This window comes from Podarcis cretensis (genome assembly GCF_951804945.1).
Source record: "Podarcis cretensis genome assembly, chromosome: Z".
Taxonomy (NCBI): Eukaryota; Metazoa; Chordata; class Lepidosauria; order Squamata; family Lacertidae; genus Podarcis; species Podarcis cretensis.
In genome coordinates, this window is record NC_137184.1 from 18,050,783 (window position 1) to 18,071,327 (window position 20,545).

At 45.7% G+C, this 20,545-nt stretch overlaps 1 protein-coding gene across 6 annotated transcripts; it reads right to left on the minus strand.

Moving 5' to 3' along the window:
• Nucleotides 1–235: 235 nt before the first annotated feature.
• On the minus strand, nt 236–19,614 carry EGFL7 (EGF like domain multiple 7). 6 transcript variants are annotated; one of them, XM_079961496.1, is made up of 10 exons: nt 19,374–19,614; nt 16,754–16,821; nt 8,264–8,446; nt 7,507–7,629; nt 6,687–6,802; nt 5,408–5,503; nt 4,727–4,882; nt 2,674–2,744; nt 1,933–2,095; nt 236–1,262 (listed from the first exon to the last, which is right to left on the minus strand). In XM_079961496.1, the coding sequence occupies exons 3-10, from the start codon at nt 8,341–8,343 to the stop codon at nt 1,240–1,242; spliced, it is 828 nt and encodes a 275-aa protein (XP_079817622.1). In that variant the 5' UTR covers nt 8,344–8,446; nt 16,754–16,821; nt 19,374–19,614; the 3' UTR covers nt 236–1,239. The 6 variants fall into 6 exon arrangements, with proteins under 6 accessions (XP_079817622.1, XP_079817620.1, XP_079817621.1 ...); XM_079961494.1 differs by having other exon boundaries at nt 16,754–16,825; XM_079961495.1 differs by having other exon boundaries at nt 16,754–16,828.
• Nucleotides 19,615–20,545: the final 931 nt, after the last annotated feature.

The following is a 20,545-nucleotide window of genomic DNA, read 5'->3' on the forward strand; positions in this document are numbered from 1 at the left end:
TACAGCCACTAAATTCAATGGGAGGCTCTATGGATTTCTTAAAATCATCTACTTGGAGCCCAGAATGTTGGCAACAGCTACCACCATTTCTGGCTGTGAATTCCCCCAATACGATTACTTGTCATCTGAAGAGAGGTCACACCCAGTGACCCTATTTCTGCTCATGGGTGCTATGCCACCCTCCTCTCCTGAAGCCCATTATTGCAACCTCTTCCCAAAGAATAGCATTTAACTCTCTTTGTGTGTGTGTCTTTTATTGGAGAAAAAACAACAACTTATTTCCAAAAGGAAAAAAAATAATAATATTGCAACAGGTCATTACTGGTGTCGAGCCTTTGCACTTTTGCAGAAGAGTGAGTAAATTGTACCATTAAGTTCTCTCTAGACAATTATTTTCAAAATAGGAAGGTTTTGTACACGCTTATGGTGGCAGAAGAAAACAGGAGGCATGGCTCAGAGTTGGGTGGAACCTGCAGCTCTCCAGAACATAAGTATCATAGAGTTGAAAAGTTGGAAGGGCTCCCAAGGATCATCTAATCCAATGCAGGAATCATAGCCAGGATGCCACTGGACTCTTGTGAGGATGCTGAACTAGATGGGCCACTGGCCTGATTATGTTGCCGGATGGTTAACTCCCATCAGTCACCCACCCACCCCAGCTGGCATGGCTCAAGGGCTAGGAATGATGGGAGTTGTAGTCCCAAAGGTATCAGGTTTGGGCAAAGCTGCTTTAAGATAACACAGCCTTCATCCTCTCTTCTCCTTCCACCAACCAAAAAACAAACCGGGTAGTTTACTGAGCTAAAAAGGCCAATGGTCTAACTTGGTATAAAGCAGCTTCTTTTGTTGCTACTTGAGTCCTTTATACAAAACAATGAGGTCTAGAATCTTGCTTAATTTTCAAGGGAAGAACTGAAACCCTGGATAGCCGCTGCTGCCAGTATAGACAATACTGAGCTAGATGGACGAAGGGTCTGACTCAGTATAAGGCAGCTTCCTACGTACCACATTTGGGGATGAGGGTTGCAAGCTTCTCTATTACCAGAAGCTGCAGCTTGCTTAATTTTCAGGACGCCAATAAGAGTTCCTTTCTAGCTGACATCCTGTGTTTCTTTATCGCCTGATGGCTTCACTTTGCTTCTTTAGTCCACAAAGTTATTCGCTGCTGTACAGATGCATATTTTGGTGACACAGAAGAGGTTAGGAGTCCTGCTCCATTTGAATCTTCTGTTGTCTTCCTTAACGTTCATTTTTGCAAGAACCTGCAAAGCGGAGAGAGAGAGAAGTGATCAAAGCCATCAAAATGATATTCCCATCTGTTTGAAATCCAACAAGATGTTGTCCCCCCTCCCTGCCAGCTTTTATTGTATTATTATCATTATTATTATTAATAATAATACCCAGCCTACTTCCAGGATTCAAAGCAGCTAAATCATCACACAATTAAGTCAATACACATAAAAATACAAAAAGTACAAACGTATAGAAGATTATTGTTAAATAGGAATTAAACTCTTAATAGAAGTCAAACAATATAAAAGCAGATATATTAAAATACAAAATAATAAAAACATGAGTGGGGATTTGAACCCTAGTCTACCAGCTCCACAACAACCCTGTGAGGTAGGTTTGTTTCAGAGGCAGTGAATGGCTCCCAAGGTCGCACCCAGTGAGCTTCAGCACCAAGTTGGGGGGGGGGATTCAAACCATGGTCTCTCCTTGATCCCTAGTCCGACACTCTTAACCACTGGCTCTCCCAGGTTGTATCACGTTAGAAGGGGTGTAATTATCAAAAAAAGACATTGCCCTTCTGAATTTGCCACTACGCTCCCGTATGTTTCCCATTTCCCAGCATTTGTTGAAAGGGGAATAAACTCAGGGAGGCTTGTGTAGTTCCCCCCCCCCCCAAGCACACACTTTATTGCCACTTACAAATCTCCAGCCGCTCCTCCAGGAAAGAGATCTGCTCACTGAGTGAGTCGATTCTGTCCAGCTTCTGCAGAGAGTGCATCAGGAGGGCGATGGGGTCAGCAGGGGTCCCCTCCAACCCTGGTACCTCCACTTTGAGGAATGGCGCTAGCGTGAGCTGAAATTTCTACCCAAAGAAGTTTGGCAGGCCGGGGGGGGGGGGAGAGTGGTGGAAGAGAAACAGGTAAACCTTTAGTGAGTAGGTGAGCAACAGCTATCTAGCCACAAAGACCAGGTGTAACCCCAGCTGCCGCTTTTGATTAAAAGAAGAAGAGGAACCATTGCTGCCATGGTTAACTAAGGCAAAACTACAGCAGGAAAGCCACTAATGGAGAGGTTCATAACCAAGACCAGCCAACAAGCCACTCAAAACTCCCACACCAGGAACCCTTCTCTCACCCACCCCAGCATCTGTTAAATGTAAGAACATGAGACGAGCCTGGCTGCCGGATCAGGCCAAAGGGGCCCCATCTAGTCCATCACAGTGGCCTCACCTGCAGCCCTGATGGGAAAAAGTCCCCAAATGCAATAGCAATTCTCTCCGCCTGTGGTTTCCAGCAACTAGTACTTGCAGGTAGACTGCCCCTGGGCATGGATGTTCTACCATGACAATAGTAAATTACTTGCTAAGGGCCAGGGGCCTGTTCCCCACCCTTGCAGAGGGACCCTCTTCCCACCCACCAAGAACTAGCAGAGAAGACTCACTTCCTCCAGAGCGGCCATCCTGGTCTTCAGCTGCCTTACTTCATCCTCCACCATCAGGTTGCTGGTCCTAGCTGCACAGGTTTCACGGCAAAGAGGGAGAAAAAAATACAAGTAAGACAGTGGTTCCTTGAACTAAAGAAACTGAAGATTCAATCAATCAGTCTGGTATTCATAGCTGGACTATCGCTGGGCATGGAAGTTTTGCAGTAACAGTAGATCTATGCAGAGTCCTCGTGGATCTGGCCAAAGTGGGCTCATCTAGTCTAGCTACCTGTTCTCACAGTGGCCAACCAGGTGCCCAAAGCAGGACCTGAGCATGAGTGTGCTGCCCACCTGCAATTCCATCATCTGCACAGGAAGGGTTTCCATTGACCAGTCCCGCCCAGGCAGAAGGACATATCTGTAGGCCACGGGTGGCAGCATGGGGTCGTTCCCACGGCACTGGGGGATGTCCTCTGCAGCACACCTGAGAATCTGAAGACGATGCGTGGGTCCTCTCACGTCCTTCTGGCGCAGGTGCCGGGCTTCCGCGCATTATTACTCACGGTACGAGTTTGAAGTGGCACAGCGCGTACCAAAAGTAATAATGGGCGGCAGTCAGCCTTGGCTCGGGGTGCTGATCTTCCAGGAGGCTAGAGGGCAATGGAGGCAAACAGACTATGGGGGAAGCAGCTCCTTCGGCCCACTGGAGCTCAGACTGGGCACTTAAGAGGAGTCACGGCAAGGCCACATAGGGATATTATGCAGAACAGGTAGGCAAAGGTGACGAAGAGCAAGTGGGCTGTCCCAAAGCACAACTTATTTTTTTAAAAAATAATATTTATTCCAATTTTAAAGATTACAAAAAAGACAAACAACCTTCCCACAACTCATTTTTCGTTTGCTTGTTTCCTTTACCTCCTCACACCTCCCTTTTTCGTATTCTAGTTCAATTAGATATTTCAGCAAATCTTTTCTATCTTAATTTTTATCCTAATAATTTATCTTAACACACTGTAATTTTACACTCTCTTCTTTCACCAATTAACTATCTATTTTTACTTAATCCTTTATATCATTTCCTTATCATTTCCCAAAGCACAACTTATGGATGATAGGAGAAAGCTGGTTTTCTGCTAGTTAACAATGTGGTGCAGCAGCAGCAGCATCAAAAAAAAAGGTAGTGCAATTTGAATGCCTCTGATAACAAAGGGCAGAACATGAGATGAGCCTGCTGGATCAGGCCAATGGCTCATCTAGTCCAGCATCCTGCTCTCACAGGGGCCAACCAGACGCCCCAATGGGAAGCCCACAAGCAGGATCAGAGCACAAACACTGGTGTGAATGGATCAATGTCCTCCAAAGGCTTGGGTGATATCCAGTGAAGCTTGAATGTTGGAAGATAAAAAGAAGGACATCATGCAGCACAGAGTTAAGCTAGGGAATTCACTGCCACAAGAGGAAGTGGAGGAAGAGGAAGATTCCAGTCCAGAATCTTGCTCTCCTGGGGCTTTTCTACACTTCCCCTTGTCCCACCGCTTTCCCCTGGGGAAATGCACTGTTTACTGCTGAATCGGAACCAATGCCAATCAGTTTTTTCTGCAGTTTGACTTTGTTCCGATTCAGTGGTAAACAGAAGTTTTCCCTGGGGGGAAAGCAGCAGGGCAAACAAAAAAACCCACTCAGAGCCATGCTTTCTAGGCACAGGACAAATGGAAGTGTGGACAAACCCACAATGGTCACCCAGAGGTCCCCATGGGAAGAAGACCCCAAACAGGACCTGAGCACAATAGCAACTTTCCCCTCCTGTGACTTCCAGCAACTGGGATTCAAAAGCACTACTGCCTCTGACCATGGGGACAGAGATTAGCCAACCTGGCTAGTAGCGACTGACAGTCCTCTCATCCGTGAAATTAGTTTAATCCTCATTTAAAGCCATCCTAGTTGGTGGCCGTCTCCTGCAGAAGTGAGTTCCACAGTTTAAAATATGCACCATTTAGAATAATGATGGCTGAAATGCAAGGCAAATCTATAAGGCCACCCGAAGAGTTCGCCTGGTCTACGTTGGCCTTACCTGGGCTCACAGCATCAGTAGGCACCCCCAGAGCCTCACAGGTCCTTCCATCCACACCAAGTTCGTAACCTTGCTGGCAGGTGCAGCGGTAACTCCCAACCACGTTGTGACAGGTGTGGCTGCACCCGTGTCTCCCTCCAGCACATTCATCCACATCTGAAACCACGAAAGGAATTGTGTCCTAAAGGATGGGTCTTAGTCCAGCCACAAGAGCAAAGTCACTAAGCCTCAAACTACATAGCGTTTGATTGCGGGGGTTGTACTAAATGACCCTAGGTCCCTTCCAACCCTACAATTATCCGGTACTACAATCTCAGCCAGCTTCCCCTGCACGTAGCTGTTTTCACCACCATCAGATCAGAAACAAGTATGTTTCTCATTGCAATCATAGAATGGTTTTAGTTGTAAACTGTTTTTATATGCTTCTAACTGGGGATGAAGGGCCAGGCTTATTCAATAAATAAACAAATTCAATCTTCTTTTTTAAAAAACCTGCTTTTGTTTTCTTTTTTTGCAAGGGACGTTGAGATTGTGACCACCAGAGACCTGCACGCGCAAATTCATTCTGAGCGCCCATGGAAGGCAGCCCTTATGTATTTGGACAGACAGATAGAAAGGGAGAAGAAATGGTTAGAAAGGTCCTCAAGGACCAATTTTGGGGGGGCAGGAAGTGGCCTTTACCTTTCTGGCAACTCTTTCCGCTCCATCCTGAAGGGCAAGAACACTTGTTAGGGGACAGACACTTCCCACCATTCTGGCAAGGGGGGCGGCAGATTGCTGGAAGAGAAGGCCACGGTTAAAACAGGGGTGTGTGGGTAGGAAGATCCTTAAACTTGGCCCAGGAAAATGTTTCTGCTTTCAAACTGTGTGTGTTGCTTCTCAAAAATCAATTAGTAATAGGTAAAAGGCCACAGTGGTCTGTGGAACAGACTCCCTTGGGAGGTTGTGGACTCTCCTTCACTGGAGGTTTTTAATCAGAGGCTGGGTGCCTGTCTGTCAGGGAAGCTGTAGATGTGATTCCTGCCTTGCAGGGGGTTGGACTAGACCAGGGTTTCCCAACCTTGGGCCTCCAGCTGTTTTTGAACTACAATTCCCATCATCCCTGACCACTGGTCTTGCTAGCTAGGGATGATGGGAGTTGTAGTCCAAAAACAGCTGGAGGCCCAAGGTTGGGAAACACTGGACTAGACGACCCTTGGGGTCCCTTTGAACCCTACAATTCTATGATTCTATGAACACTGGACCCGAGACAGACCAGGGTTCAACGCCCACCACCACCACCACCACCACAACTTGGCCCTGAAGCTCAGTGGGTGTAACACAAGGAGGCAGTCACTGCCTCTCAGCCTGACCTACCTCACAGGGTTGTTGTGGGGATTAAACAAGGAGGGAGAGAACCATGCAGGCCACCTTGAGCTCCTTGGGAGTAAAAAGGTGGGGTTTGAGTGCAACAAATAAACAAGACACTGGCAAATAGTGGTGTCCCCACTGCTCACTTGCAGCCCGAGCAAATGGGCATGCATTCTTTATATACAAAGCAGCATACATAGTTGAGGGAGATGGGTATGTTTAGTCTGGGTAAGAGACGAAGAGGAGATATGATAGCCATCTTCAAATAACTAAAAGGGTGTCCCATGGAAGATGGAGCAGGCTTGTTTCCTCCTGCTCTGGAGGGTAGGACCCGAACCAATGGCTTCAAGTTACAAGGAAGGAGATTTCAACCAAACATTTGGAAGATCTTTCAGTAAGAACTGTTTCACAGTGAAACAGACTCTCTCAGAAGGCGGTGGACTCTTCTTTGTTGGATGTTTTCAAGCATACGCCTGTCACATTTGACCTCGTTGAGATTCCTGCATTGCAGGGGATTGAACTTTGGGTGCCTTTCCAACTCTACAATTTTATGAGTATATGGTTCTACGATTGGGAAACCAAGTGAAGAATGAATGAATGAGAGGCTTACCTATACTGCATCCATGCCCAGGGGCACCATTTGCCCGTCTCCACCCAGGACAGCAGGCATATGTTGGATAGGACTGCTTCCGATAGGCTAGGCGCTGGGAAGTTTTGTAGATGGTTCTGCAAATAACGCCAAAACACAAAGATATTAGTATTCAGAGTTGCAAGGCTTTTAAAAAAAGAAATGGCTATTTTTACCATTTCCATGAGAAAAAGGAAACAAAAGTGTTCAAAAGAAAGTAAGACGAACATCTGGATGGCCAGAAGAGGCCCATCCAGCCCAGCATCTTGTCCTCACAGTGGCCAACCAGATGCCTCATTGAGAAGCCCCCAAGCATGATTTCAGCACAGGAGCCCTCTCCCCCTCCAGCAGTTGCACGCAAATGGTATTCAAAAGCACTGCAGCCGCCAACTGCAGAGGCAGGGAGAGAGTCCCACAGTTTAGCTATGTGCCGACTGAATTAAGTCCTTCCTTTAATCTGCTCTGAATCTTCCAGCATTCAACTTCATTGGATCTCTGCCATTTCCAGTGCTACTTAGAAAGGCAGTAAAACATTTTTCTTCTTCTATCCAATTTTTTCCATGCTGTGCTTAATTTGATAAAACTTCCAGCTCTTATTTGCCTTTTTTTTAAAAAAAATAAAAATCAGGGTTTCCCAAACTTGGGTCTCCTGTTGCTTGTGGACTACAGTTCCCATCATCCTTGACCACTGCTCCTGCTAGCTAGGGATGATGGGAGTTGTAGTCAAAAAAACAACAACATCTGGAGACCCAAGTTTGGGAAACCCTGCTCTACACTAAAAAGGCTGAGTATGATTCCATACCTGTACATACTGCAGAGCCTGTATCCCTGGCACAAGGTGAGGTAAGGCTGGTACATAGGTTGGGCATGGGACACGAGGTAGGACACCACCTGGCTCTTCAGCCCCATGGAGCACACTCTGGGCCTGCAATGGAGAACCCAAATACAGACCCCCACATCAGGTTTACAGCAGCACAATACGAGCCCCGCAACACATGCCACATCCTGTCCGTTTTGCACTTGCAAGGATCCATCCTCCAGAGAGGAAGACATTTGATTTAAGGCAGGGGCCTGTTTTTGGCCTAGCTGTGAAAAACTTCCTCCCTTAAGCAAACCTCCCCAGACATGCAAAAGCTGACATGTATTTTAATATACAAACTTGTTTTCAACGTCTGATTTCGCTGGTAGCTTTAGTGTGGGTTTTTTTGTATTTTACGTAACCCACTTAAATGTTTTGATGATTATGCAGTATATAAATCCAGTTAAATAGTTGCATATGTCAGAATCTGATATCTGGCCTCCTACGCACGCATTTACACACACATGTACATATTTTTAAATTACTTGTGGAGCCTTCCTTAGAAAGGAAAGGAAAAAGGAGGGCCAGTGAAATCAAGTAGAAAGCAACACAATATTCTTGCAACCTACTAGGCAGTGTGGTGCAGTGGTTAGAGTGTCAGATTAGGATCTGGGAGATCAGAGTTCAAATCCCCACTTGGCTATGACGCTCCAAGCAAAGCAGCCTTGGAAATGGTGCTCCGAAGAGAAAGGGCACTTACCCTGGTCTAGAGGAACACTCAGCATTGATCACAGCAAGGATGAAAAGGACCAATGCCAGAAGGCAGCTGATCCTCCTCATTTCCTATCCTCTGCTGGGCCTTTTCTCTCCCACCCCTCCAGTGTAGCAAATACAGGTGGGGGTGGGGGGTGTTTCACAGCAAGGGGCTTTTCAGTGCGCACACCTGGAAACAAAAAGAGAGAGCGAGATGAAGGAATTTGACAGTACTTTGCACGCATGCAGGAGACTACAGCTGAAATGAACAGGGGTTGTGTGTGTGTGTATGTGTGTGTGTGTGTGTGAGAGAGAGAGAGAGAGAGAGAGAGAGAATATATGTCACACTTGCAATCCCAGCCTCTGAAAGGGAAAGAAGTACGACTCATGCAACACGTTGGCGATTAATATACACAGAGCAATAATTATATATACTTTATCAATCTTCTGAGAAAAATACAAAACATTAAACAAAGCCACAGAGACTTGCGAACTACCCCGCCTAAAATGAACTTATAATGTCTGGTTTCAATAGATTTTTCAAATGCTTAACTCAGTCTTTTAGATAAGTTCATGAAGAACAAAAGGTAAGTTCGGTGTTATTCACAATACCGAGAGATGCTAGTGGAGTTGTAGATAGATGTTAATAAAGTTGTAGACAATGAAGTTGTAGATGAAAGGGAAAGGGCGGGTAAGAGGTAAAAAAAGATGCACCTGTCTGTGGGTTTTCAGGGGCTCCGTCAAAAACAATGAAAAGTCAAATAATTGAGCACCTATTTAAATCACCAGAGCCAGCATGAGGTGACATAGAATCACAGAACTGTAAAGTTGGAAGGGACCCCACGAGTCATCTAGTACAACCCCCTGCCATGCAGGAATCCCAGCATTTATAATAAATATGATATAATAATAAAGAAAAATAAAATGAATAACAAACTCCATGGCAAGTAAAAGGTGGACAGGGACGACGATCCTTTTGCTCCCTTTCCCATAACACTAGAACTTGTGGACATCCAGTGAAGTTGAATGCTGGAAGGTTCGGGACAGATAGTTAAACTATGGAACTCCCTCCCACAGGAGACAACGATAGCCACTGACGTGGATGGCTTTTAAAAAGGGATTTGACAAATTCATAAAGGACAAATTCATATTGAAGGCTATTACCACAATGGCCAGGCTCTGCCTTAACAGAAGCAGCAATGCTTCTGAATCCTAGTTGCTGGAAGAGAGGGGAGAGCACTCTTGTGCTCAAATCCCGCTTGCTGGTTTTCCTTTTGAACACCTCGGGAGCCACTGTGTAGAACAGAGTACAGTGGTACCTCAGTACCTCGGTTTAAGAACTTAATTCGTTCCCGAGATCCATTCTTAACCTGAAACTGTTCTTAACCTGAGGTACCACTTTAGCTAATGGGGCCTCCCGCTGGTGCCGCGCGACTGTTGCGCGATTACTGTTCTCATCCTGAAGCAAAGTTCTTAACCCGAGGTACTATTTCTGGGTTAGCGGAGTCTGTAACCTCAAGCGTTTGTAACCCGAGGTACCACTGTACTAGATTGGAACCAGCAGGCTCTGCTTATGTTCTTAATTATCTGACAAGGCAGCTTCTTCTTATGTCCCAAGGGGAATTGTCCCATCAGGGCCAGACCTCAACACTTTTAGGGAAAAGTTTAGCAACCCAGGAACAGAGCTGATGGTTCAATCATGAGCACTGTCATGCTTGCATCCTGCTCACTGTGGGTTTTCCAAGGGGCATCTGCCCGACAACCAGATGCAGGATGAGGTAGGCTCTGGGTCCAATCCAGCAGCCAGACTCCTCTTAATGTAGAGAACGGGGGATTTTTGATCAGCACCTGAGAAAATCCGCAGGAAACTGTTCTGCAGAGTAATTTACACTCCTACATATAAAGCATTAACTTGGGGAGAACCATGGGAGACAAAATATTCCTTAATGGAGTGGTGATAGATAGATAGATGATAGATGAATTATATGAAATGCGGGAAAGTTTCACCCCCAGCCGTCAGAATTCTCCAGCTTTGTAAAGGAAGAAGCACTAACCCACCCCACACCAGGCAGATGAAGAGATTTGATCATGGAAATAAACTTTAACCAAAAGAAAGATATGCTGGATGCTTTTTAGAAACCAGATGGCTGAAAACACTTTTTGGCATCTCACATTTGCTACTGTCATTGATCTCCTGGCTTTGCCCTAACCGCTGCTGCTGCTGCTGCTGTGGTCGTGCCTCTGGTCCAGAAGTTCAAACCCTGATTTCTGGACATCTGGCTAACTGGACATCTGGTTAGCAAAGCTGGACCCGGGAACAGCTGCCAGACCGGTTGCCATCACCATAGAAAGCAGGGGAAAACTCAAGGTTCTTCAAATAACGGGGTGTCCCTATAGCACCCTGCTCCACCCAATGCATTTGGTGAGAATTTCTGATCAAAATATGCCCATGAGGAATTACTTAAAGGCCACACTTGATTAAAACATGTAAAATGCATTTAACACACATTTAAAACATACCCATGAATCCTGGAAACTGTGGTTTGTTAAGGGTGCTGGGAATTGCAGCACTGTGAGGTGAAAACTCACAGAGTGCCCAGGGTTTTTGGGGGGAAGCCATGTGCTTTAAATGAATGGTGTAAATGTGATCCTGCACCAGAGAGGGAGAACCCGAAGCAACTGATTCAAACTACAAGACTACAAGAAAGGAGATTCTGACTAAACATACTAAACATTCCAGCTAAGACTTTCTAAAAGTAAGAGCTGTTAAACAGTGGAACAGTCTCCCTCGGAAGGTGGTGGACTCTCCTTCCTTGAAGGTTTTTAAGCAGAGGTTGGATGGCCATCTGTCACAGATGCTTTAGCTGAGATTATTGCATTTGGAGGAGGTTGGACTAGATGACCCTCAGGGTCCCTTCCATCTCTACAATTCTATGACTAAGTAGCACACAGCATGTTGGGAAACATCAAATATCCGAGCCAGGCCCCCTTGGAGTCTGGACATTAAACATTCAAAATGCATAGTTGGCAGTTAAGAGCCAGGAATTAGCAGAGGCTCATTTGAGATGTAAAAATCTCTTCCAATTCATGCCGAAACTGTGTTAACTCTCACACAACTCCCTTATGTGCATTCCAGGTCCCGTTCCTCCACTCCAAAACAATAAATAAATCCCAGAACACAATCAACTGTGCAGTCATGAAATTATGCTTGCAGGAAGATAAATTCCAGCAGTCAGACCAACTCAAATCTAGATGCATTCCCACAACATTCCTCTCCATCAGCGCCACTAACTAAATGAGAATGATGCCAGATAATGGGAAACATTCACAAATATCTCCACGTTATGAAGGGACAGTGCTGGTTTCTGAAAATTTGTAAGCAATGTCAATGCAGCACAGCAGCTGTGGTTCTTGAACTACAAGGGGTTCGACTAGATGGCCCTTGGGGGTCCCTTACAACTCTAGAGTTCTATGACTCTATAGTAAATAGGGCACACTGTGGCTTAACTGCAATCCAAGGTTTCACTTAAAACCAACCCGTTCCTCATATAGGTTGCAATTGTTTACAATCAACAGGGAGACGCTTGAGAGCTCCACTGCAGAGCTTATGTCCTGTGTTCCAGTCCTACTTCATCTCCAGGTAAGGCTCCCAGCAGCCAGCATCACCCATGGTGAGGAAGGACATTTGAACCACCAGCTCTGCTCCTGTGCTGCTAAACTTTTTCCTAAAAGTGTTGAAGTCTGTCGCTGATAGGACAGTTCCCCTTGGGACCTGCTCTTTCAAATGGGTTTTCCATTATTTTACTGCCCATTGAGTAAACACTGTGTTTGACCAAGTTCCAGAAAACCCACAGACAGGTGCATCTTTTTACCTGTGATCTGCCCTTCTCCTTCAAAGGCTGAGATTGAAAGTGCGATTCTCAAACACACACACACACACACACACCCGTTCGTTCCAGCTGCTCAACTTTGTGCTGGAGAATTATCTTCGGTCTCCTACATGCATGCACAGTGCTTCCAAATTCGTTCAGCTCATTTGAATAGGACGGACACCTGGGAGCAGCGGGAATCTCTCAGTTAATTTAGTGAAGCTGATCATAAGACAATTTCATGGAGCAGTAAGAGGCTATCAACGGCTACAAACCACAATTACTATGGTCTGCCTCCACAGTCAGAGCCAGCAAAGTGAAATCACAAAATCATAGAATTGCGGAATTGGAAGGGACCCCAAGGGTCATATAGTCCAACACCCTGCAATACAGGAATCTTAACTAAGTCATCCATGACAGATGGCCATCCAACCTCTGCTTAAAGGTAAAGGTAAAGGGACCCCTGACCATTAGGTCCAGTCGTGACCGACTCTGGGGTTGCGGCACTCATCTCGCTTTACTGGTTGAGGGAGCCGGCGTTTGTCCGCAGACAGCTTCCGGGTCATGACTAAGCCGCTTCTGGCAAACCAGAGCAGCGCACGGAAACGCCGTTTACCTTCCCACCGGAGTGGTACCTATTTATCTACTTGTACTTTGATGTGCTTTCAAACTGCTACGTTGGCAGGAGCAGGGACTGAGCAACAGGAGCTCACCCCGCCTCGGGGATTTGAACCGCCAACCTTCTGATCGGCAAGTCCTAGGCTCTGTGGTTTAACCCACAGCACCACCCGCGTCCCTAACCTCTGCTTAAAAACCTCCAATGAAGTCCACAACCTCCGAAGGGAGACCATTCCGCTGTGGAACATCTCTTAGAACAGCTCTTGCCTTTAGAAAGTTCTTCCTCGTTTCTTGTAACTTGAAACTGTTGGTTCAAGTCCTACCCTTCAGAGCTGGGGAAAACAAGCTCACTCCATCTTCCATGTGACAGCCCTTTAGAGATTTGAAGATGGCTATCGTATCTCCACTTAGTATCCTCTTTTCCAGACTAAGCATGCCCAACTCCCTCAACGGTTCAAGGGATCACATCCCTCCTCCTCCACAACCAATTTGATCTTACTAGCTCTCAACATCAGGCCTCCCTCGCAGGACAGTTGTGAGGTCAAAGCAGCATTTTTAAAAAGCATGTTTGGTTTAAAGTTTTAAATAGCTTTTTAAAACTTTTTAAAAACTGATAATCTCGTTGTTTAATCTTTTCATAAACCACTTTGAGGTTGCTATTCCTTTGCAATACATATACATACACGTATTATTAAATAAGGAATGGATAAAGTTTGGGTTTGAAAAGCATTATTGGTCAAAACAGGTTGCATCAGCTATCTAAAATATCCTGTGCATTATTTTTTTTAAAAAAAAACACGCGTAAATACTTTTCTTTATGCATTTGTTAAAAAATGAAGTTTTTCTGTGTTAACGGCAAGTTAAACTTTTTTTTACCACCACTAGGTGGGGAGGTCCTCTCATTATCATACATATACAATATATAAATTTAAAGAGCTTTACTCTTTGTGTAATAGGAGTCTTCTGTGCAACGGGGTGGGTAGAGAAATAACTATTGTTCAAGCGACAGAAGCGAAGGAGATTCTCTCCGGGGGCGGGATTGGAGCCCATTCACAACCCGCCCCCCGGTTCAATCCTATTGTTTAAGCAACAACTCCTGCAACAAATCTGTGCAGGAGATTCTCCTAAGTTCTGCTGCCTTATCTGCCCTCTTCTCCACCTCTGCAAATTCTACTTCCCGCGCCACCGAGAGGGACCCTTCGCCGCCCGCTGCAAAATGTTTTGCAAAAGTTGCATTGCACGAGCGAACGAGGCTAGGACAAACAACAGGCACCCACCGCCCCAAACTCCCTCCCTCTTTACTAAAAAATCTTGCATTAGCAAAAAGGAAAAAAGAAACCGGATTTTGGAATCTCCCTCTCACACACACAAAACTCCACACAGGTCCCTCTTTCTCCTCCCAAATCCAGCAGCTGATTTAAGTCTCGATTTGCCTCAACCAAAGCGTGCAAACAAGAGAGAAAAACGGGGCGGGGGAGCAACATTAAAAGCCCCCAGCAACGGTCCTTGCAGGCGCTTTTCCGCTTTCCAAAAAATAAATAAATGCTACTCACTTTTCCTGCAGAGGCGCTTTTGCAAACCGGCCGCTTCCTTTCCATCCCCTGAAGAAACCAAATATCCCTGCCACCCCGCTTCCTTCTCCTTTTCTTCCCGTTTTTTTAAAAAGTAATATCCAGAATTGCCTTTACACACACACACACACACACACACACCCATGTGTACCTCGCCTTCTTTGCTCGCTTCTGTCTCTCAGCCAGTCCACTGATCTCAAGGAAAGGATTATCAAGAAAAGATTTGAGCTCTGCACCATCCTTGGACGGAGCGTAGGGGGGGACCGTTCACTTTTTTTGCAAAGAGGTTGCAGATTGCAAGAAGAAAGGAAGGAATTCTTTCTGCACTGTTCTCTCCCCCCATTAAAGATAAGAAACTTGCCTTCAGAAAACTGTCCCAAGAGGACAGTGCCTCCTCCTTCTCCATAAACCGCCTGAACACGTGTTTGTGGTTTTGAACCAAAAAATGAACAGTAAGGTTACTTCTTCAGGAATCAAGAGAACCAGAAACTTAGGTCTGGGTAACAGCAGGAGAGAAAGCTAGTGAAACTGGTCCTGAGTTGCTATCTACAGCCAAATCCTGTCCACTCCCCCACCCCCCAGAGACAAGCTCTTTCTTGTTACAATGGGACTTACTCCCCAAGGGAAAGCTAGCGCATTAGGGCTGAGAGCCTACAACGTGTGGACAAGGTACAGTGGTACCTTGGGTTAAGAACTTAATTAACAAAAATCCGTTTTGCATTACTTTGGTTTTGGAATGCTTTGGTTTTGGAACAGATGTCTGGAACGGATTAAGTTTGAGAACCAAGGTACCACTGTAAACAAAACAAAAATTTAAAGGGTATCCATTACAGTGGTACCTCGGGTTAAGTACTTAGTTCGTTCCAGAGGTCCATTCTTAACCTGAAACCGTTCTTAACCTGGAGCACCACTTTAGCTAATGGGGCCTCCCACTGCCGCTGCACCGCCAGAGCACGATTTCTGTTCTCATCCTGAAGCAAAGTTCTTAACCCGAGGTACTATTTCTGGGTTAGCAGAGTCTGTAACCTCAAGCATATGTAACTCGAGGTACCACTGTATCAGTTTTGGGCCTTCAGTTGGACATTGGGAATGGGGTGCAATTTTGCAGTACATCTTATTTCCCCTTGTTTACAAACAAAGCCCTACTCAAACTTGACCCCATGAAATAAATGGGCCTGTTAGCAATGCCCATTCATTTCAGTGGGTCTACTCTAGATACAACCAGGAGCTTGCATCCCACCCTTTCAACATTTTTAAACATTTGGCAAGCAAAACAATTAAATAATAATTTTGTTATTAAATCAGGGCATCATCATGACAATAGATACCGGTAGCTATTTTTGAAAGCACTTGTGCATGGATCCTTGTGGCGATCACAATGAAAAGCATCTACACACCAAAAATTACTACTACTATTACTACTACTAATAGTAATAATAAACCGCCCTTCACCTTAAGGCCCCAGAGCCAGTTGCAACAATTAAAATAGTTTTAAACAATTGTCACCAAAATAAGTTAGGTCCTAAGCACATTCTTTCCTCTTTCCGAAAAGAATCCTGAAAACTAGTTTGTTGAGGGTGCTAGGAACTGTAGCTGTATGAAATGTAAAATGTGCTTTAAATATCAAGTGTGTGTATGCAGCACAGAAAATTCAGTCTCTGTCAACAGATATGCAGTTTGTGGCAGATCATGAGAGACCCTAGTCGTCATGAAACCTTGGAGAGCTGCTGTTGGTCACAGAAAATGTTATCGGGCTAGACAGACAGTTAGCTTATGCCTCACAAATTAGAGTCTACATACGGCAGCCTCGCTTGGAACAGAAGAAGAGGCCAATGGCACATTTAGTCAATCATCCTGTTCTCACCTTAGTCTAAAGGTTGACTGTAGGAAACAAGCAAGCAGAATTCTAAGAGCCCTTTCCCCTCCTGTGGTTTCCAGCAACTGGTATTCAGAAGCATTGCTGCCTCCCAATTGCGGAGGCAGAACACAGTCTTTATGGCTAATGGCCATCAATAGCCCTCTCCTCCTCCATGAATTTGCCCAATCCTCTTTTAAAGCCATCTAAGCTGATGGGCATCACTGCCTCCTAAGGGAGTGAGCTCCACAATTTTGCTCTGCGCTGTTGTGAAGAAATTATCCCTTTTTATCAGTCTTGAATCTTCCAACCTTCAGCTTCATTTGATGTCCCTGGGTGTCACCCTCCATGCTTTCTCCATGCCATGCATCATTTTATAAAGTGCCATGCCTCTTCCTTGCATTTTCCATAAACCCCAAAGTCTCAAATGAAGCAGCTTTTCCTCTAAGGACAGTCATTATATCCCCTTGATATTTCGGTTGCCCTTTTCCGAACCTTTTCCAGCTCCACAATATCATTTTAGCCTTGTTTTATTTACTTGGCAAAAGGTTAGGGACTGTATTGCAGCATTTAAAATGACTCACCTGAAGCAACTTGATCCGTCATCTGTCATTAAACCGAAGTGGATTCTTTCCAAAGGGCACTTTGAATTCTTACTGCTGGAGCAAGAGGAAAAAGCACAGTTGTGCATAGTCTAAGAGGTGGTTTTGTGGGCTGCCTTAATCAGGCATCCATTAATGAGGCGGCTAATGCATGCAATTTGCTCAGATTGCCAACTTTCTGACTCACTCCTGCTCCTGTGTTTGGTTTGGTTTTTTTTACAGCAGCTGAACCACCACCCCACTGCAGACATTAATAGGTGGCAGTGCTTCATTCCAGCTGTGAAAAGAGTCCCTTGCTGGTTTCTGCAGAGCACATTAAAGGCATTAAAGGTTGGGGACCCTGGACTCGAACTCACATCTCCCATGAGGGTTGGCCATGCTGTCTCCTGGGCCTGATGGGAGCTGGAGTCCAATAATATATAGGGGTGCAGAAGACCCCTTCCCTGATATGCAGGAAAGTATTTCAGCTACCGATACATCCTTTTTGTACCAGGGATGTCAAATATTTAAAAAATTAGGAATATGTCAGGATGTCAAAATCTGCCGTAGCATTTTAGAAAGTCAGCCAAGAACATTGGCAGAGCCTTTTCATCTTGCTTACAGGGAAGGCGGATTTGCTCTGCCACTTCCCTCACTCAGGTCCAAAAGAGAGTGGCAGAAGGAACAGTTGTGAGGGGCTTGGCATGGGTAGTCTGAGGTTGTTAAACCCATTCCCACCCACCATCCTACTCTCTGCTGCTTTGACCAGATGCAAATGAGACGGCCAGCCCCCCTGCCCGCTCCCCTACTGTATCTCATAGTAACATCAAATTTTAGAGCTGAAAAATCATCTAGTCTAACCCCCTGCAGTGTAGGAATCACAGCTAATCTTCACGCTCTGAAAACAGCAAAAAGATGACTGGAAAGAGTCATGCAAGAGTTTCTGCTTGCCATGTAGAAGAACCCCGGTTCCATGCCTGGCATGTCCAGATGAAGCTGGACTCCTGTCCAAAATCCTGGAGAGCCACGGCCAGTCTGTGCAGACAGCACTAAGCTAAAGGAACCCATGGTCTGACTCTTTCTAAAGTAGCTTCCTGATTTCCAGTTTGTTCAGAACTATGAGGACTAGAATCTTGCTTTATGCCTAGGCCATAGCTTTGTGGTAGACAGCACTGTAATATATCACCTGCACTAACTTAGTACTGTCTACACTGACTGGCAGAAGCTCTCCAGGATTTTAGGCTGGAGTCTTTTTCCCAGTCATTATGTGAAGAAGCTCAGGATTGACCCCAAGACCTCTACACTACAGTCCTCTTTTTTTTTTAAGAAAAAAAGTTATTTTTCCTTTTTTACGCAAAATTTTTATTAAACTTTGAAATATTTCCATACCAATTCCAGCTTTTAAGTTTGTTATACATTTCCTCTTTAAACTTTTACTTCCCACCTTTCCTTACATGCTGTTCTTCATCCCATCCCATCCACATAATGCATTCTAAGAAACATTTAACCTAAGACACATTCTTCCATTTCAAATATTATCATTTTTCTTCCGCTGCTCTCAAAGTTATTTTCCTATCAAGTCAGATCATTGGCATCTCTAGCTCAGCATTGGCAGCATAAGGTTTCCAGGCAAGGTACGGTACTTTATTTATTCCCAGCCCTACCTGGAGCACCACTGCGGATTGAAGTTGGCACCTTTGGTATGGAAAACAGGTACTTGGCTGCTGAGTTATGGGTCTTCCTATAAACATAAAGTAAGCGTCTAGTCTTAATGGTAATGGCCAAATGGCTGAATTAAACAGGAACACGGGAAGCCACTTTACATTCAGTCCATCTGGTTCATTATTGTCCGCATTGACTGGAAAGATTTTGGAGAAGAGGTATCTCCTAGCCAGTCCTGGAAATACCATCAGAAATTGAACCCAGGACCCTCTGCGTGCCAAGCAGATGCTCTGCCACAGTACTACAGACCTTCTCCCCGAAACCAAATAAGGTTCCAGTCCTCATTGTTCTGTGTAATAAAGGGCAGAATTAAACAGCAGCATAGGAAGTGCCTTCAAACACTATATTCTGCTCAGTTCTGTCTACGCTGAGCAGCAGCAGGAGCTCTCTAGGATTACCGGTAGGGAATGACTCCCAGTCCTAACTGGAGTTGCTGCCAGTGGGGGTGGGAGCCCCTCAAACCTGGGACCTTCTGCTCTTCCACAGAGCTATGACCCTTTTCCAAAAAATAAAGCAAGATTCTAGTCCTCATGGCACTGAAGAAAGGACTGCATTATATAAAGCCACAGGAAGCTACCTTATAACAGAGCCAGACCACTGGCCCATGTAGCTCAGGACTGCCAGCACTGACTGGCAGCAGTGACTCTCAAGGGATTCAGGCAGCGCATGTTCCCAGCCCTACCTGACGGTGTCATTGGGTATTTAACCTGGGTCCTTCTGCGTGAGAGGCAAATGCTCTGCCACTGAGCAACAGCCCCTTTCCTAAAAATAAATGACCACGGTCCTCATAATTCTGAATAAATGGATTGTACCTCACACCTGCCACTGAACGACAGCCATCTTCTGTGGCCTGGCTCCCCAAACAACCCCAAGCCTTAGAACCTCAACAGTCATACGATACCTGCCATGTGTCCTTGTCAGCTGTCTGTGCCCCTCTGCGGCGGCCAGGCAAGGTGGGCCACTCTCTGTCTCCCTAAGCAACTCCCATTGAACGCAGTTGCCACCATGGCCAGAACCACCTCTGCCGGCCTTTGCAGCTCCATGGCCCTCCCCAGCCGGGGCTGCTTCTATGCTTGCTCCCTCTTTCTCTCCCTCCGTGGTCCCACTGTGATGCTGTCTGGAGACAAGAGGTCCCTCTGGATGGGGAAGGGCAGCCTTTTTATTCCCGCCTTCCTGTGCAAATCAGGGCTGGGATGGACAACCTGGGCAGGAAATCCCTGCGGGTGTCACTGGCTGATAAGGAGCTTTGCAAGCAGAAAAAAAACACAAGCCAACTCAGGAGGGACCTGGAGAGAGAGAATTTAATACCTTCTCAGTCTGTAAAGGGATAGGACAGTTGAAAAGACTCCCTTGGTAGATGTTGGGCTCTCCTTCCTTAGAGGTTTGTAATCAGAGGTTGGCTGGCCATCTGTCATGGATGCTTTAGTTGACATTCCTGCACTGCAGAGGACTAGATGAACCTTGGAGATCTCACCCAACTACACAATTCTATCATTCCATGAGGAGGCAGATGGGACTTGTGAACAGGGGGCCAAACTTTCATCCCCAGGGGGGTGGCACTTGAGGATCGGGTGATGGGAAAAGCATCTGCCAGAGGCCATGAAGAGCTACTGCTGGTCAGAGCTGGAAGAATCAGGCCCTTGGTCCATCCTTCTCAGTATTGTCCACACTGACTGGCAGCTCCTCTTCAGAGATCAAGATAGGGGGTGTTCCTATCCCTTCCTGGAGATGCAGGGATCAAACAAGGGACCTTTGGCGTGTAAACCAGATGCTCTTCCACTGAGCTACAGCCCTTCTCACCAAATATAGTGAGATAGCATAGTTGGTTAGAGCATGATGCTGATAATGCCAGAGTCATAGGTTCAATCCCCGTATGGGATGGCTGCATATTCCTGCACTGCAGAGGGCTGAACAAGATGATCCTCAGGGTCCCTTCCAACACTACAGTTCTATGATTCTATTATTCCAGTTCTCACAGTTATGAACAAAGAGCCTTTTCCAAAGGCTTGTTGGTATCTCTCCGTGGCTGCTTTGATTTCAACAAGCATTGGCTATGAAATCTCAAATGCTATC

Excerpts from the sequence above, each read along its gene's own strand:
- EGFL7 (XM_079961496.1), bottom strand. The coding sequence starts at position 8,343 with ATGAGGAGGATCAGCTGCCTTCTGGCATTGGTCCTTTTCATCCTTGCT. Across the intron at positions 2,096-2,673 it reads GGATGGCCGCTCTGGAGGAA|AAATTTCAGCTCACGCTAGC; the intron begins GTGAGTCTTCTC and ends TTCTTTGGGTAG. Across the intron at positions 1,263-1,932 it reads GGAGGAGCGGCTGGAGATTT|GTTCTTGCAAAAATGAACGT; the intron begins GTAAGTGGCAAT and ends TCCGCTTTGCAG.